This window comes from Arvicola amphibius, chromosome 7 (assembly GCF_903992535.2).
Source record: "Arvicola amphibius chromosome 7, mArvAmp1.2, whole genome shotgun sequence".
Classification (NCBI taxonomy): Eukaryota; Metazoa; Chordata; class Mammalia; order Rodentia; family Cricetidae; genus Arvicola; species Arvicola amphibius.
The window spans coordinates 44,034,528-44,051,882 of NC_052053.1; the positions used below are offsets into that span (position 1 = coordinate 44,034,528).

General features: G+C 47.1%; 1 protein-coding gene across 11 annotated transcripts in view; it reads right to left on the reverse strand.

The window, feature by feature from the left end:
- Positions 1 to 48: 48 nt before the first annotated feature.
- Positions 49 to 17,355, reverse strand: part of Sec16a (SEC16 homolog A, endoplasmic reticulum export factor) — a 36,936-nt gene continuing 19,629 nt past the window's right edge. For 10 of the 11 annotated variants that reach the window (XM_038335697.1, XM_038335698.1, XM_038335701.1 and 7 more), the window contains 20 exons: positions 16,182 to 16,279; positions 15,806 to 15,887; positions 15,497 to 15,614; positions 15,207 to 15,318; positions 14,908 to 15,013; positions 14,037 to 14,177; positions 13,095 to 13,208; positions 12,676 to 12,859; positions 11,219 to 11,464; positions 10,571 to 10,653; positions 8,662 to 8,811; positions 7,101 to 7,178; positions 6,839 to 6,895; positions 6,589 to 6,700; positions 6,173 to 6,310; positions 5,858 to 5,922; positions 5,094 to 5,159; positions 4,385 to 4,444; positions 3,318 to 3,395; positions 49 to 1,572 (listed from right to left, as the gene is read on the reverse strand). In XM_038335697.1, coding sequence (XP_038191625.1) covers positions 1,504 to 1,572; positions 3,318 to 3,395; positions 4,385 to 4,444; positions 5,094 to 5,159; positions 5,858 to 5,922; positions 6,173 to 6,310; positions 6,589 to 6,700; positions 6,839 to 6,895; positions 7,101 to 7,178; positions 8,662 to 8,811; positions 10,571 to 10,653; positions 11,219 to 11,464; positions 12,676 to 12,859; positions 13,095 to 13,208; positions 14,037 to 14,177; positions 14,908 to 15,013; positions 15,207 to 15,318; positions 15,497 to 15,614; positions 15,806 to 15,887; positions 16,182 to 16,279 — 2,157 coding nt within the window. In that variant the 3' untranslated portion in view covers positions 49 to 1,503. The remainder of the gene's footprint in view (positions 1,573 to 3,317; positions 3,396 to 4,384; positions 4,445 to 5,093; positions 5,160 to 5,857; positions 5,923 to 6,172; positions 6,311 to 6,588; positions 6,701 to 6,838; positions 6,896 to 7,100; positions 7,179 to 8,661; positions 8,812 to 10,570; positions 10,654 to 11,218; positions 11,465 to 12,675; positions 12,860 to 13,094; positions 13,209 to 14,036; positions 14,178 to 14,907; positions 15,014 to 15,206; positions 15,319 to 15,496; positions 15,615 to 15,805; positions 15,888 to 16,181; positions 16,280 to 17,355) is intronic. The other variant, XM_038335699.1, reaches the window with a different exon arrangement.

A 17,355-nucleotide genomic window follows, 5' to 3' on the forward strand; every position in this document is an offset into this window, starting at 1 on the left:
CTTAAGATCTCACTAGTCAGCCCCTCAAAACACAAAGGAAGCCATAAATGAGGTTACTTGAGAGCCCAAAATATTTTATTTAACAATTTGAATTTAGGAAAAATAGCAGCTCCCAGGGAGGAAGCTTCTTGAATCAAAAGTGGTTGGCAGTCAACACAGAGCCTGGGCAGGGTTGCACCAGAGGCAAGGATCCTGCCTGGTCCCAGTAAGGACACAAATTGCTACTGACCCTCAGGGACAGGCCTTTCTTAGTGACCATACAGGAGGGTCTGGGCGCACTCACCTATGGAACATTCTGGAAACCATTCTGTGAGTCTTTCTAGATGATGCAGGGAACCAGAAAACCAGGAAGGGCTATACTAATTCCACAGTCTACAATTTCTAAATTTAATACCAAACCAAACCATTTATGTTTTCTACCCAAATTACCTGCTGATTTTTATAAATATTTAAAAATCTCTGTCCCCTCCTCTTTAGAGTAAAAGGATAGTTTTAGGAACAGTCAGTGAAGCCTTAAAGCTCTGAGTCTGAGGCAGCAGCAGTTCCTTGAAGAGTGATGTGGCTGAGTCAGTGGGCAGCTGCTGAGGTCCCTGATGGGCTCTGGGGTAGAGATATCAGGTTCCAGAGTGTCTGTTAGGACACCACCAAGTCCTTGAAAGATGTCTGTGCAGGTGAGTGAGTCAGCTGGAGGGCCCCACACAGTCCATACAGACCCCTCACTAGGAGGGCAGTATTTTGCAGCATGCAGCCAGGTTTTGACCTGGTTGGCTAATCAGATCAGCAGCTTCAGAACATCAGCTCCCTGGGGCTCTCCCCAGTGACTGGGCCACAAGGGGAAGCTCTGAGCAGTAAAATCCACCCAGCCCTAATCAGGCCACAGAAAATGGAGTGAGGCTGGGAATTTCTTGGGGACATGCCCTGGTAATGGCTTTCCTCCCAGCCTGTGAGCCACTGCCATCTGGTGGCCCCAGAGGACCTGGTTCACAGGACAGGTGGAGCAGCCCAAAGTGTAGTGGCTCTTCCTTAGGCCAGGCAGCCCAACAGAGGCAGTTCATCTCCAGTCAAGCACTCACTCTTCTCTAAGCAGCCTAAGGAATCCTGGTTGGTTTGCACCATTTCTCAGGTGAGCAAGGCCCTGGGTTCCTAGGAACTGTGCTCTCCTGTGGAGAATCCCTGTCTAGCCTCACTTCAGGAGTATTCTCAAAAGACTCAAAACTATTATATCCTTAATTTGTCTAAAGTGACTAGGAAAGAAACATAGTTCTTTTACATAAAAGACTTTGAATTAGATTCATTCTATCCAGCATCAGAAAGGAAGCATGGAATCAATTTTTCAGTAATTCATATACATGGGCTGTAAGGAGGGAGACACACAGTATGACCGGCTCTGGGTTACTGCCAAATCCATCTGGGATCCACGAGGCCTGAGGCAGCTAGTTTGGTTCTTGGTGGAGAACAGTTATCTAGTCATCTCAGGATTCCAAGTACAATCCAGCAGCAATCCTAGTTCAATGCCGCATATTTTCTTTGGCCAATCCTCCCTGGCCTTGAATTCCCCGAGGTGACAGAAGCCTGGAACAAAAGGAACAGCAATGACCTACATGTGTCCATGCCCAGGGACTGTGCAGCAGGAGGAGTCTACAGGGAGAGCACAGGGATAACTGAAAACAGGCAAGCTCTGTGTTAGCATCAAGCATGAGACCTTCTGTAGGTGCCACGCTTCTGCTGCTCAGCACTTCCTACCCAAAGCACTGCAGACATGCTTTGTTTTCATTCGGTCACAGTTTTGTCAAGGCCAGAGGGCTGAGGCTAGCTCTACAGAGCTGAGCCAGGAAGGGTTCAGTGAGTCCAAGAGTGGATGTGGCCTATGGTCTTCTGTTGCTGCAAAGCACAGGGATGCTCCATGCCAGGAGAGAACACTGGCATATATTCTTCCTCCCTCACAAGACTGCACTGGGATCAAAGCCAAGGAATCTGGCAGAACTACTCAACTACAAGGTCAAAAGAAAAATGAGATTTTGTAGTTGAAAATATGGACATAAATGGTGACTAGGGGTATAGTAACCTCATCAGCACAGGGCCAGCACCCCCAAGAGGACTATATGGAGACCATGACTGGGTCTAGCACAGCCGAGGGCAGGGTCCCTGTGAGCATGAGCTGAGAACAGCACATTCAAATTTAAGCTACTGTCTGTAACTCCAGTTCCTGGAGATCTGTTGCCTTCTTCTGGTCTCTGTAGGTAACAGGTATGCACATGGCATAGACATATATGCAGCAAAACACATACACATAAAATAACATTTAAATAAATAATAAACTTTGATTGTTTATTCTTCTGTTAAAAACAAACAAACAAACAAACAACCCACACACATACAAGATGCATGCCGCAGGACTGGGGATGTAACTCAGTTTATAGAGTACTTGTTTAGCATGTATGAGTGCCTGATTCAAGTCCCCTGCCCCCAAAATAAAAATGCCTGCCAAGAGCTTGTCCCTTCCAAAGCTCCCCCTAACAGTGACCAGACTACACTTCCCCCAAAAAAATTGGTAGAGAAAGAGAGAAAGCATACAGTGCATTCCGACTCTTCCTGGTAGAAGTACACTACAGCAATGACTGACCTCAGAGGTCAGATGCCATTTCAGTCTTTAGAAACAGAGAATGAGGGCCTGTACTCTCACAGTGGGCACCAGAAAATGGCACTACTATTTTTGATCTGGTGAAAATTCCCACCTGAAAACCGCACCCAGCAAACTCCCAACCCAGCACTTTGGGCGGAGCCAAAGGATCTTTCCAGAGTCAGCTGCTGAGGCCTGAAGCTGCTGGACAGTGTGTTACCCAGAGGAATATTAATCAGGAATGAAACAATGAAAGATTCTAAACTAGGGGTCTCCTTGTTAGAGCTCCTCTCAAGGAGAAGAGGAGGGAGGAGGGAGAGCTGATGACTGGGCTGGGAGGCTGTGGCTAAAGCCATACATCCTATGCAGGAATGGGAGGCTGGCAGTATGGGAGGCAGCCCTCAGCTCATGGCAAGGAACAGAAAGAAAAGTCCTAAACCTGAAGGGCCCAAAGCAGTGGGAGGAACAGGAGGCAAGCAAAGAATGCAGGTTAAGTCAAGTAAGAAGGCAAATCTACGGCATGAAAGAACAGCCAGGCACCTACAAAGGTGAGTTCTAGGACAGCCAGGGCTACACAGAGAAACTACATCTCAAAAAAACAAAAACAAAAAGAAGAGTCAGAGAAAAAAAAAAAAAAAAACCAACTCACTGAACAGGCAAGCTAGGGCTGTGGGGAACATAGGAAAGGGTCACTCACCTGCACCAACTGAGCAGGGTTGTAAAAGGGCACAGACCCGCCTGGAGTGTCTCCTGCAGGACAGTGGTCTCCAGGAGCCTGTGAAGCACAGAGAAGGAGCTCAGCAAGCCAGTGTTACACAGCAGTTGCTGACCCAGCAGCAGACAAAAGCCACACCTCAGAAAGGACCATTAATGCGCCAACAGGCCCCAGAGAGAGACAGCTCTGGCAACACTGGTTTTCATTACTGGATGGCTCACAGAATAGCCAAAGTCAAAGCACCATGCAGCAAAATAATCTGAACAGAAACATGCAGACAATGAACACAGAACACTGATAATTCATTAGTGCTGGTCAAGCAGTTAGGAGACTAACTGCAGTTAGTGTGCTTGCTCTACAGCCACAGGCAGCCAGAAATGCTCCCTTAAGACTTTCCGTTGAAAGCTATTGACACAGCCTGGCTCCAGAACAGAAAGTGAAGCATCCTTGCCTCCTTTAGACTAGTCGCATGATGGCCATCACAGCCATACTCTCAATGGCTGTAAACAGACTTCCTCAAGCCTCATCAGCAAGAAGAAATCTTTCTTCCCAAGTGGTGTCCTAACTCAGGCGATGCTGACAGTATGGCTGGGGTCAGGCCCACTTCACAAGGAGCAGAGTTATAGCTCACCTGGGCATTCAAAACCCTGTGAGGCAAGTCCACCATCATCATGTCCAGGCAGTATCATAAACCCAGGTCCTTTTTTTCTTTAAATATTTATTTATTATGTATACAATATTCTGTCTGTGTGTATGACTGCACGCCAGAAGAGGGCACCAGACCCCATTACAGATGGTTGTGAGCCAACATGTGGTTGCTGGGAACTGAACTCAGGACCTTTGGAAGAGCAGGCAATGCTCTTAACCTCTGAGCCATCTCTCCAACCCAAACCCAGGTCCTTTAATGGAGGAAAACTGCATCTTTGCCCACATGATGCTTGAGTAAGTCAAGGGGTTAGTGACAAGTGAAGAGGATAACAGACTCTCTAAGGGACATAGGGGCTACACAGCCAGCCCCGTGGAAGGAGGGAGCCACCAGCCACAGGTACCTGATGGAAATGTCGGCTCACTTCCTGTGAGAGCGAGCTCAGAGAGCTACAGCGCGAGAGCTACGGAACAGCAAGAACACACACAGATACAGACATGAAGATCAGCATGCACCACTGCTCCAAGCTGCCAGCTGGGTTCAAAAGCTTTATGATGCCATTAGAATCAATGTCACTCAAATGAAGACAGTCAGAGGTAGCTTCAAATGCCCTCCACAGTTTTGGTAGGAAACCATCATTACTCTTGAGGAGGGGAAAAATCTGTATAGCCCTCAGCCCATAACAGCTTCACTTTGTGACACCTCAAAATTCTGGAACTGCCAGACTACTCTGAGGGAGACCTGGCTACGGATAATGATGTCAGGAGCTCAGAGCTCCTGAGCCAAAGTGATCACACAAGTTAATGTCTTTCTGTGAATAAAATACCTCAAGTGTTTCAGCCTTGCATTTCCTTTTTCTGCAAACTCGCACACATTTCTAAAGAGAAGCCACTAAACAATACACTGAGCTGGCTAAGCCTCCATTCCAGGTCATAATACCCCACCGCACCCACACACGACCACACATACATGCACATGCACACACTCATGCACATGCATACACATGCCCCCCACTTTTTCACCCATGCATACACATAAGACACAAATGCACAACACACACAAGCACACGCACACACACACACACTGTACTCATATGGTGTGGTGTTCCCTACCTCTCCTCCCTGGGAGCCATCTAGTTTAGTGGGTGGGAGTTCAGGTCCCGGGGGTGAGCTTATCATCTGTTGAGAAAATACGAAATGTGGTAACTCTGAAATTCCAAAGAGTCAAAGATTTTATACCATGCAAAAGAAAAACTGTCTGCTCCTGTAGCACAGCCTAGAGACTGTTCTGACATGCCCAAGAGTCTCTACGAGGGGTCACACAGGTGTTTTCCCCAGGACCCCACTGTCCTGCTTGGAGTAGTTCTTGATGCAACAGCCATCAAATCATGCTAGGCATAGACCACATGCCTGTATGTGTTCCACATTATTGCCCTCCAACTTTATGGAGGCAGTGAGAAGCCATGGGGTCCAGACCAGGGCAGGCTTCCCTAATTACATGATTACATGGGATGCATTTGCTCTCTTTGCATTGAGATACGCTTTTTTTTTTTACTTTTAGTACTGCTAGTTAATTCTTTGTTTTCTAACTTTTTTCTTATTTTTAAAATTTTGGTAAAATATATTTAATGCAGAAGTCAATTATCACTGCACTGCTGTACAGCCACCACCCCCATCAGCCTTTACAGTTTCCCACCTTTCCAAACTGAACCTTGACTGCCTTCCTCGGGCCTTCTAGTCTCTCTACCAAACAAATGTAGACAGTGTGACCAGAGAGAGTCATCACCTAGGCGTACCAGACACTGACCTGCAGGGGGAAAGGAATCCTGAAGGCCACAGGGAAGCCCCCTCACCTTCTTCCCACTGACTGTGCATACCTTGGGTTCCAGAGTAGGCTCTGCCTTAGACTGAGCTCCTTCTGCAGGATGTGACTCCTCTGCATCTGTGAATGAGGAGGCATGAGGTCGTCAGCATCCCAATCTCTGGGACATTCTGTATAGCAAGCTACATGAAAAGGTTCGACCCTCAGAGAGGAAAGGTCAATTGCCAAAGAAGTACATGCAAGCCTCTGGTCCTTTGTACCTTGGCCCAGTCATTCATTTTTCTAAGGATGACAGGCCAGAGACTCATAGACAGAGACTGAGCAGGAAGAGCAGGGTGGACAGGGATCAGCTAGCACATGGGCTGCCTACCTGGGTTTGGTATGAACAAGTTAGAAGGGATTGGGAGCGGAGCAAGTGGAGCAAAGAAATCCGAAGGAGCAAGAGCTGGCTCACTCCGCTGTGTCCCACTTGGGTTTAGAACATCCACATAGCGAGCTCTGGACCCACCTACCAATGAGAAGAGGAGTCAAATTCAGTTGCGCACAGCAACCTACAACATCCAATATACTCTGTTCCCACTGAGTCTGAAGAACAATGAGGTCCACCAGAGAAGAGGTCTCAGCAGAGCTGTCTATTGGGAATCTATGGGCCATCCACTCAGACCCCAAGGCATCATCATGTACTAGATAACTGGACAGCGTAAGTGCTGTGACAGCTGGCTGTGCTCTGGATGCCATAGGACAGTGTTCTCCCCAGACACCTCTGATTTCTGCTGCAGCTATTACCTGCTTTTCTAGAAAACATGTTCACAGAGGCCGTGGGTGGTCCTGTAGGTCCAGCGGGAGTCACCTGGGGAACCCTGGGGAACGATGTTGGAGGCGGGGGTGGAGCCTTCTTCTGCAGAGGGAAAGAGAGCTCAGCAATGCCTTTAACACAATGGACATCAGTGAGGACTCTCCAAAGGGAGGCAGAAAGGTGACAAGGAGTAAAGCAAACACCCCTCCCCTCACACAGGGACCTAGAGGCACTACTTACCTCCTCCTCTGGTTCATTCAAATTCACCCACCGGTTTTTCTTTTCATCCCAAACAATCTGCCAAAATTTTTAAAAGAAAAAAAGATCAATAGAATGAAACTAAAAAGAATTAGAATCTGATTTATATATTTTACAACTTCAGAAAATGTCAACTCTCAGGTCTGTCCTAAGTCCCAAGACATTATACTATCAGTCAGTGACAGGCCATCACTACCTACTACCCACTCCCTCTAAGCAACTGCCACACCTGGACAATACTCACTGATTTGTTTTTATCATCTGGTAGATAAGCCTCTGTCCTTTTCTTTCCAGGCAGCCAGCGAGAGAACCAGGACTCACTCTAAATAAAATCATTGGAAGAACGTGAGGACACTTCCCAATGAGAGGAGTTCAGCACAATAAGGAGAGCATTATGTGAAGCCATCTACAATAGTGCCCGGAGAAACCACATCCACAGAGATGAAATGTCAGTGGAGGACAAGGGCTGAGAAGTCAACGATCATGAGGACAGAGGGTCAGTGTGGACAACGAGGATGAGGAGCCCGTCTGGATGCTCTGGCTCTGCTGTGCAATGATCTGCACTCTTTCACAGTGGTGGGGAGGAGACTCAGGACCCTCAATGCCAGGGAAGCACCTTACCACTGCACAACACACACCCCATAACCCTAAGCGTATCTTTTTGTGAGACAGTAGCTCACTATGTAGATCTAATTGTCCTGGAACTCACAGCGATCTACCTGCCTCTGCCTCCTGAGTGCTGGGATTAAAGACACGCACCACCCCTGGCTGATAAATGTTATCTTTAACAGGATGACAATATGCCATCTACACCCATTCCATAGAAGCATCCTATATTCAAGCTCTGGAAAACAGAGTGAGCATCAGGTCAGGCTCTTTCCACCCCAGGAATACAAGGAAGTTGAGCAGTCAGGATGGCCTCCACACAAAGACCCTCTTTCTGCACAAAGAGAATCTTGGTGATCATAATTTTATGTCTTTACTGTTCTGGACCGTTTTATTTAAAATGAGAAGAGAATAGCTGTAGAAAAGAACCCACATTCTCAGGGATACTGGGTAAACACTGTATCTCTGAGCCACGGAAAAAGAGGTAATTGCCTACCTCCTAGGACAGGTTATTTCCCCTGTGGATTCCAGGAGAAATAAATGTGGGTTCTGTACTACAGCTATTCACATTTAATTGAAAAAATTATATAAAATCTTTTCTAAAATTGAAGAACTGTATTCTTTGTTAAGACATCATCAAGAACAAAGAGGTGGTCTATGGCTTGGGAGGGACTGTGCACCACACAGTCATTCAACAAAGAATCTATACCCACCATGCAGGGTCTCCCACTAGTCACTGAAACAACAGTTCAGAATGAAGAACACTTAGAACAAGTACAAGACAAAGGAGCACTTGGAGCTAAACTTGTGCAAAGGTACTCAGCTTTGCTGGTATCATCAAGAGTCACATATTGTCCTTCTCTGGTTGCACTAGGGTTTGTCTATTATGAACTGGCTATGAATGAATCTCTAGGGAGCCTGGGTGTGTCCTCACCAAACTGGCTATGCTTACACACACACACACACACACACACACACACACACACGCACACACACACTCAGAGAGAGACTTGTGTAGCTGCTATATGCTTTACACACTCAATTTCATATATGCTTCATCTTGGGAAAAGAATTTATAAATGAATTATCTTTTCTTTGGCTCCAGTTTCCAAAGAAAGCTGTTCCAGGGTATTGAGCTTCCCTCCACCACCTGCCCCACCTCTCTGTCCACTAGAAAAGTTGGCAGGACTGGGTTATACCTTCTTGGGCTCCTTGGCCTCCTTTTTGACAGCTTGTGCAGGTTTCTTCCCTTCCGAAGCAGGTGTCAGAGATGGAGCAGGTGTCAGACTGGAGCTGCCACGATCCCACACTGGGGGTGTCTCCAAGTCCTGTGCTGTTCTGGAGGAGCCCTGTCACAAGGCAAGATGAAAACCAGCTCTCCTGGAGCTCCTTGTGAGGAATTGAAGGGGGTGCCAAGGGAGTAGACCTCACTAGTATCTACCTAGTAGGGCAGAGAACCAGTGGGAACAGAGAAGAGTGATATGACAGCATCCTAGCTGGGCTTTCGAAACATCCTCAGTCTGCTGGAGATATGCCAGCTACACCTCACAAGCACTTAACACGGAGCATCACAGTACTCCAAGAGATAGAATATATGTATGCCCTGAGGGTAGAGGTGGTCAGAGCTGGGAAAGGTACCTTTGGAAAACATCACAACCTAACTACATGAGCCAATGAACAGTTTAGTGTTAAGGTACTTGCAGCTCAAGTTTGACAACCTGAGATTAAGCCCCAGAACCCACGTGAAGGTAGGAGAGAACCAACTCCACAAAGCTTTCCTTGACCTCCACAGGCATGTTACATGCACACCACCCATATAAACGCTCCCATACACACATACACTAATGTTAAAAGATAAAAGAAAGGGACTGGAGAGCTGACTCAGTCGAGTGCTACTGCTCTTGTAGAGGACTAGAGTTCAGTTCTCAGCACTCACATCCAGCAGCTCACCAATACCTCTAACTCCAGCTCCATGGGGTCCAATGCCCTCCTCCACCCTCCACAGGAACCCATGCATGTACACACACAAATAAAAATAAAGTTTACAAAAAAAAAATGGCCGAGCCGGGCGGTGGTGGCGCACGCCTTTAATCACAGCACTCGGGAGGCAGAGGCAGGCGGATCTCTGTGAGTTCGAGGCCAGCCTGGTCTACAAGAGCTAGTTCCAGGTCAGGCTCCAAAGCTACAGAGAAACCCTGTCTCGAAAAACAAGAAAAAAGAAAAAAAAAAAAAATGGCCGGGCAGTGGTGGTGCATGTCTCTAATCCCAGCAACTGGGAGGCAGAGGCAGGCGGATCTCTGTGAGTTCAAGGCCAGCCTGGTCTACACAGTGAGTTCCAGAACAGTCAGGGCTATATATACAGAGAGAAACCCTGTCCAGGTGAAGGCATGATCACCACACAGTGAAGCCCCCCCCCCCCATTACTTTTCAGGAACAAGCTATCTGAAATAATAAGAGGAAGCACCTATTGAAGGAACATCCATCAAGGACAGGGTATCTGTCAGGAATGTGCCATCTGTCCATCTTGGTTGAGAGCACACATAAGAGTATCTGTACCAAACTTTGTGTGCTGCAATAACTGCAATTTTAGGGACATCAAGATGTCAGGTTCTGTTGTACAAAGGGGAGAGATCAGGAAGGTTTTCCACCTTTGGAAACTAAATCTGGAGTCTCACTGCACTGCAGGCGGGTGTTTCTGCTTTCACACCACTCGGTTCTCTCTCTCACCTCTTTCCCACCAACGTTTTCACAACTTTCACATTTGAAGAGTTAAAGCAACTTTTAAAATTAACTCTTTGTATGTGTGTGGGGGCACGTGTGCTCCATAACTTGTGGGAAGGACAGAGGGTAACTTGTAGGAGTTGGTTCTCTCTGTCTCCATGTGAGAATGAGCTCAGGTCATCAGGCTCGGTGGCAAGCACCCTTACCAACTGAGCCATCTCCGTGGACCCACCTACAATGATTTTAGAAATACTTTCTCTTCAAGAATCAAATTTAAATGTAATCTCCTTACCTCTATTACCTTCCTATTTCAGGCTAAGAACAAGGAGCCAAGGTATCTACTCAACAAACTCACAGAAAACAGTTACAACAAGATATGGAAAGTACCGGGTCAGAAAAGTTCCCACCAAGCTCCTCTTCATTGAACTCTGGAGGTGAGTGTCTGACAGGTGAGCCCCGTGGCACCATTTCTGTCAAAAACAAAAGAGAATGACTGGGTCCTGGAGCTGCTGCCATGTGACAGGAGGGAAGAGAGGCACTGGCAGGGCTCAGACTGAGAACAAACTTAGTACCAGACTTGGCCAACAATGTTCTTTTCCAATACCAAAAAGGAAGGTTTTCCCAAATGTTTGGCATCTGTTTTGCTCTTTAGAAGCAAGCCTATGTTTTGTTTTGTTCAGATAGTCAGACAGGCACAGACGGGCACAGGATCCACCAAATTTGACTTCCAGAGAAACATTCTCCACCTCTACCTGTGTAGCTCAAGGGACGTAGTACAGCACCAAGACAGACCCTGCAAATGCCCTGCAGCCATTCCATTATACCCTAAGTAGGCAGCTGGGCTTCATATGGTAGTACATGGCCAAGCCACAATAGAAATTAGCATTACTGCTTCACTTCACTGAGACTCTTAATTCATTCTGTCTGAAATTCTAGTACTTTTTTTGGTCAACATAATTTCTTCTGCCAGCTACTTCAACACCAAGACCAACTTGCTCTGCTCTCAGGACAGCATCTATCCCTCAGCACACATACCTGGGTCAGGGCTTCTGGACTCCTGGAGTGGAGGTCCACTTTCCTGGAGACATGGTGTAGTGGGTGGCAGGGCTGGCCCAGGGTGTAATACTGCAGGATCAGATCTGGAGGACTCTGGGAAGCCAAGCGCAGACCCTGGGGGTCCATAGGTAGGACCCAGTTCTAGGGGGCCCCGGGATATTGGCACTGGGAACATCGGCACCCTGGCAAGGTGAGCTGACTGGCCATCAGGGAATGTCTGCGGAGCTGCAGGGCACAGTGGAGAAGAGGAAGTCTAAGGTCACTGAGGCTGACTGCTCCCAGGCAGGCACTGACTGGCACATCATGAACACTTTTCCTACAAGCTGTTTTGCAGTCATCCTTCTTTTATAATGAGGTAGCTGAAAACAGCAACCACCAGTGGTCTAGAAAAAGCAGAACATTCATGTCCTAGGCGCCCGAGAGCAGGATGGGTGCACTAGTGCCTATCAGTAGATGTGATGTGGGTCATAGGTTACAACCTATATCGAGTGGCACCTAACACAGTGCTGCTTTGGCAGTGCACTCTCCCCATTGCCAGGGGTCAAGTGGACTAACTGTGCATACAGGTATCCACACAGTTCAACTTTCGAGCAAGTCCTCTCTACCAGCTCAACACTGGGCACAAAGGCACATGCCTATGGTCCCAATTTCTTAGTTTAGATGGGAATTTGTGAACCACAAGTTCCAGAGCAGTCTGCACAACAGAGTGAGAGTCCTATCTCCCAATACAAAACAGGAATCTTGATGCAGGCAATGAACTGGGAAGAAGGAAACCAGACACTGAGGGTAGTAATTCCAGGATGGTGACAGGAAACTTCCAGGAGCAGGGAGTGGCTAGAGGCCACAGGGTGGAGGCCAGCAGCAGTCTGAGTCAGGAGTGCCTAGAAGGCCAGGTGGGAAGGGAGCTTTGGAATAGAGGGTATCAGGGCAGACCTGCTGGGAAGACCTGCTTGTTCTCAGGCCAGTTGGAGCTACCTGCAGAGCAGGGGTAGAATGAGAGACAGGTGGACAGAAAAGGTGCCTGCTTGACCAGGAACGAGGTTCAAGAAACGAGTGAGAGGTCTGGGCCCCACCTTCTGGAGGAATGGGGTAACTAAACCATCCCAAGATGAGAAAGATGGGGAGAAATAGCTGCAAGATGAGAAGCAGCAGCACTTGTTCTGACTGAGTTGTGAGGCTCCACAGGAAGCAAGCAGCTAAACGGCAGCTGGAGGCAGTCAAAGGTAGGGCCAGGGGAGCAAGGCCAGGGGTGCATGAGCATCAGTGGTATCGGCAGAGGAGCACCTAAAGCTCTGCAACTTCACATGCTCACCACAGGAGGAAGCCCAAAGATCACCAACCACCATGGTGGCATACTGCCTCAACTCTGGCAGCAAAACACTCTCTATTCCAAAGCAGACATCAGTGAGCTTGAACATGGGTATTGTGGGTCCCACCTGTGGGCAGTAGCTGCACGCTGTGCATCAAGGGCTCAGTGCTTGGCATCAGTAAAGGGTTTTCGGTCCTCAGCCCTGCCTGCTGGCTGAGTCCTGGACCATCCAACTGCTCTACCTCAGAGCCTGGTGTGTTGTGACATTGCTGGGGGTCAGTTCCATCCGGGCTCCACAGCATAGTGCCCTCCTAGAGAAACAGAGTCAAACTGCAGCCCATGCTCAACAGTACATGTGGACCCAAGAGCATTCTCCAATGCCCTCCTGGCAACAAGGAAACTCCCACAGTATGTACACTTCTGAAGTATCACAGTGTCACCATCAAATGCTTCAGTGTGAAAACAACAGGGGTTGTGAGACAAACTCTCTCATCAAACGCCTCCAGGACAAATTTTAGGACAAGGCTGTGCTGTCAAAAGGCGTACCTGGATCTGCTTCTCCACATCCCGCAGCTGCACCAACCAGGAAGGCTCCACAAAGGACTCTTCCTCTGGCTTCTCCTTCAGCTGAGGATCGAAGAGGCATAACTGGGAAGCCATCTAAACCAAAGAGAACAGAGGTCCTTGATACTGCTGGATAGCACCAACGAAACTGTCCCCAAGTGCAACACAGTGGTTAGAGTGGAAGGAGGTCATGTGTGGGTTGTACAAAGCTGAGTGATCAGAGTGAGCCCAGAGTGGAGTTCACACTTGTATGGGAACAGCAGGCCTGTCCCAGTGCTCAGCTGACCAGGAAAGATGCAGTTCTTTGATAGGGCCGTGGAAGGATTTGAGTGGCTCCAGATGAACCAAATTTAGACGTAAGTTGTGACTGTTAAAGATGGGGCAGAGCATGAACCTCCTTTATCTGAATATTTCCACAATAACAATTTTTTTTTACTTATCTCATGGACATATTTTTAGGAAGGGAGCTGTTAGGGAAGGGATACCTTGACATGCCATGTACTGGGACCTGCTTAGAGTGGCTATGGGCTTCCTGCACCTGTACTGGAGGCTGATCAAACTAACAAGGAAAGAAATGGCTGGCAGAGGTACAACCAGGACTCAGACCTAGTTGCTGACTGATAAGTATGTGCTTTTAACTAAGTGAAAGCACTATAAATGCAGGTTCCCTGACACAGATGGATCTTTCCACCTTGAAGCTTATGGCTGAATTTCTGCATGGGCACAGGGTACCTATAGAGTTCCTATATTAATGCTGCAAAGCCAAAACAGCCACCCAAGAGCACTGAAGTATCTAAATTAGGTTCCGGGTGCCACTCTGTTGAGTACTACTCACTACAACCCCATCCCCAAGCCCAGCAAGATGAAGCCTGTGTCTTCCCAGAGTTGGCACAATGCCAACAGAAAGGTATGAGATGATCCTACCTGAATCAACTGGGTAATCAGCACTGGAGAATATGCACCAGGCTGTGCCAGGATGTTCTTGGCTATCACTTCACAGTAGTGGAAGGCCTGTGTGGCTAGTCCCATTTCAGCCAGGCGGCACAAGTAGATGAATTTAAACACCTGAAATGAAAAGTGCGCCATTGCAGTTCTGAGGCTTCCCACTAAGTGCACTGTCACAATCCTTGGGTTTTCCATCACTCCTCAGCTCTTAGATGCTGTGCACCACAGCAGCCTCTGTGATTTGTGCAGGGTCAAAGTTGACACTTGCACTCCTCATAACACCTCTGATACAATTAGAGGCTCAAGATTTGATGTTCTGCTGCTGCCAGACATTCAGACAACTAACTACCTTTGTCATGGGCAAACTATTTTTATTTATTAATCTTTTTGTTGTTGTTGTTTGTTTTCCAAGACAGGATATCACTGTGTAGCCTTGGCTGTCCTGGTACTCTATAGACCAGGCTGGCCTTGAAGTCACAGAGATCCGCCTGCCTCTGCCTCCTGAGTGTTAGGATTAAAGGCGTCCGCTACCACTGCCCAGCACCATGAGCAAACTGTAAACATTTCCTTTTAATGCACACACATGCCCATATTGGGTCGGATCACACAATCTCATTAAAAAAAAACACCTTATATATAAAAAAGCTCTTGAAACCTAGTCTGAAATATTAAAAACAAAAACAGAAACAAATATAGCATTTTGACTAACTAATGGTATATTCAAGGTATCAAAAAACAATTAAAAAAAACCCACAAAACAAAATGCCTCATCATTACTTCTGTGAGAATTCAAAAACCCAACCAAGCAAGCACTGGTGAACACTGGCCACCCCATGCTGCCCCTGCTCACCTGGAAATTAGGTAAGGAGCAGGTGTGCACCCCAAGAGACTGAGCATACTCATAAGCCTCCGTCCTTTGAATAGCTTCATTGGTGGCAAACTTTAAAAACGGCAAACTGTGGAAGAAGCAAATTATTCCTTTTGAAAAGTGGCCAGTTACTGGCATCATCAACCTCCGAGCAGGTCATCCCAAGCATGTCTCATTATGTGGCAAAGATGCAGGGCTGGCCATTTTCAAATTAACTGAAGGACAGGGGTCTTTTGCTTCTTAGAGAAAAAGGATACTGCTGTATTGATTTGAGTCCTTACCTGTGATTTGAGCCTATCAAGACAAGTTTCGTGGTTTTCTTTGTATAAACCCCAAATCCAACCTGGGCCATCAGGTAGCAGAAGTGTGCAGCATCCAGGAGGCCTTTTGATGCTGAAGAAAAAGAACAACCACATCTCATCAGTCTCTGGAACCATTCCAGGGACGTTGCCATAAGACATCAGACTTATTAAGATGTACCATGTCTCTTACAGGTCCTGGCACAGTTCACACAGTCAGACTCTGGGGTCTGTCACATGACAGCTAAAGGCCTACCTCACACTTAACTCACCTAGGGTATCGCCCATTGTAGCCATGGTCCTAGACTCAACGTCCATGTTGTTGTTCAGGTTGGATAAAACCATTGCAAGATGCGGCCTCCAATCTCCCCATTTCTCATCTCCACAACACTACAAAGAGAACACCAAACAAATCTTTATCCTTCAGAGACTGTCACCTTTAATTTCCTGATGGCCAAGCCCAATGAGAAAGCAAGACAAGAAACAGGTTTCGGACAGACTCCATGATCAAAGTCTTTAGCTTGCACAAATTCCACTGGACTACGGGTCTTCACTAGTGTCCTGGGGACCTGCACACTCACCGTGGATGCAGCAGGCATCCGTCCAGACATGAGCTGGTAGACAGTCTGTAAGGGGTCATTGATTGGAAGACTGTTGGCAAACCTGTGTGTAAAGAGAACAGTCAGATCTTTCTCTGGCTTAGCTAGTAGAAACCACAACCCATTTTCAGCCCTTTATCAACTGTCAGAATGAAGAGGTCCCTGAAGTTTTACAGAAAACTTTTTTTTTTTTTAAAAAAAAGCAATAAAGAATTCAAAACTCCCTTAACAGTACAACCCAAGAAGGGTCAAGGAAGCCTATGATTCCACAGCTGAAAGTCCCAAAGTAGAGGCAAGGTACTTGAGAACCAAAGTCAGGTTATGTAAATGCATGGGGGTGCACTATAAGCCAACTCACCTGGTCATGACACGGGCATGTGTCCGGCTGTCCATTTTACTTGCAAGTAGCAGGGCGTGACCCCATAAGCCATTTTTCATGGCAGATTCCAGAGCATCCTGTAACGTATTTCAGGGCTCATGAGAACGATCAGAATGCTTACTGTTAGATCAGGTAGAACCACATGCCGTCAAACACACAGAAAAATAGGACGAACATGGCAGGTCAAAAGGCAAATTTATAGATGACTCTAAAGTCTTGTCCTTCTGCCCTTGAGAGTATCTGTAGATGCATGCTATTTTTATTCTCCCTCCTGTATAAAGAACCAGCACACCAGCTAGAAACAAGTGGCAGCACCACAATGCGAGGAATGCAGTATCAGTATGGGTTCCCCATCCAGGTGACATGTGGCTGCCTCAAATACTCTCCCCAAACAAACAGCAACCTCAACATAATCTCCCTTCACCCCAAATAATCTGTGGTATAATTGAGCACTTTTGGCTAGGAGGCAAAACCTTAGCAATAGAAGTAAATATTCACAAAAGTCAATGGGGTCTATGATTTCAACCAGCTGTGAAACATCCATATTAAAATCCCAAGGACTACATATGAGTTTTTCCTAAGCATGGGGGCACACACTTATAGTCTCAGCTCCCCAGGAAACAGAGAAGACTACCATTTGAGCCCAGAAGTTCAAGGCCTGCCTGAGTAATAGCGAGACTGTTTCAAAAAATAAGCTTTCTAGTCAGGTGTGGTGGCACACACCTAAAATCACAGAACTTCAGAGGCTGGGGCAGGAGGATCATGAGTTTGATGCTGCCCTGGGCCAAAAAGATCCTATTTTAAAGATAAAAAACTTTCTAAGTTGTAGTATTTTTGAGAGTATATGTGTATCAATGCACATGTTCCTGGGTCAGTTCTCAAATCCAAAGCAGACTAAAGTCATGATCTCCTAAGTGGATCATAGTGTGAAGGGCAGAGAACCCTGGGCCTATCAGATGTCCAGACAGAGACCTCTACCTGAGCCAGTATGAAGCACCTCCACTCTCAGAGCATCCTCTGCCCCAATGTGCACACTTGAAGCACTCTTTTTTTTTTTTTTTTTACTTTTTGGTTTTTCAAGACAGGGTTTCTCTATGTGTAGCTCTGGTTGTCCTGGAACTCACTCTGTAGACCAGGCTGGCCTCAAACTCAC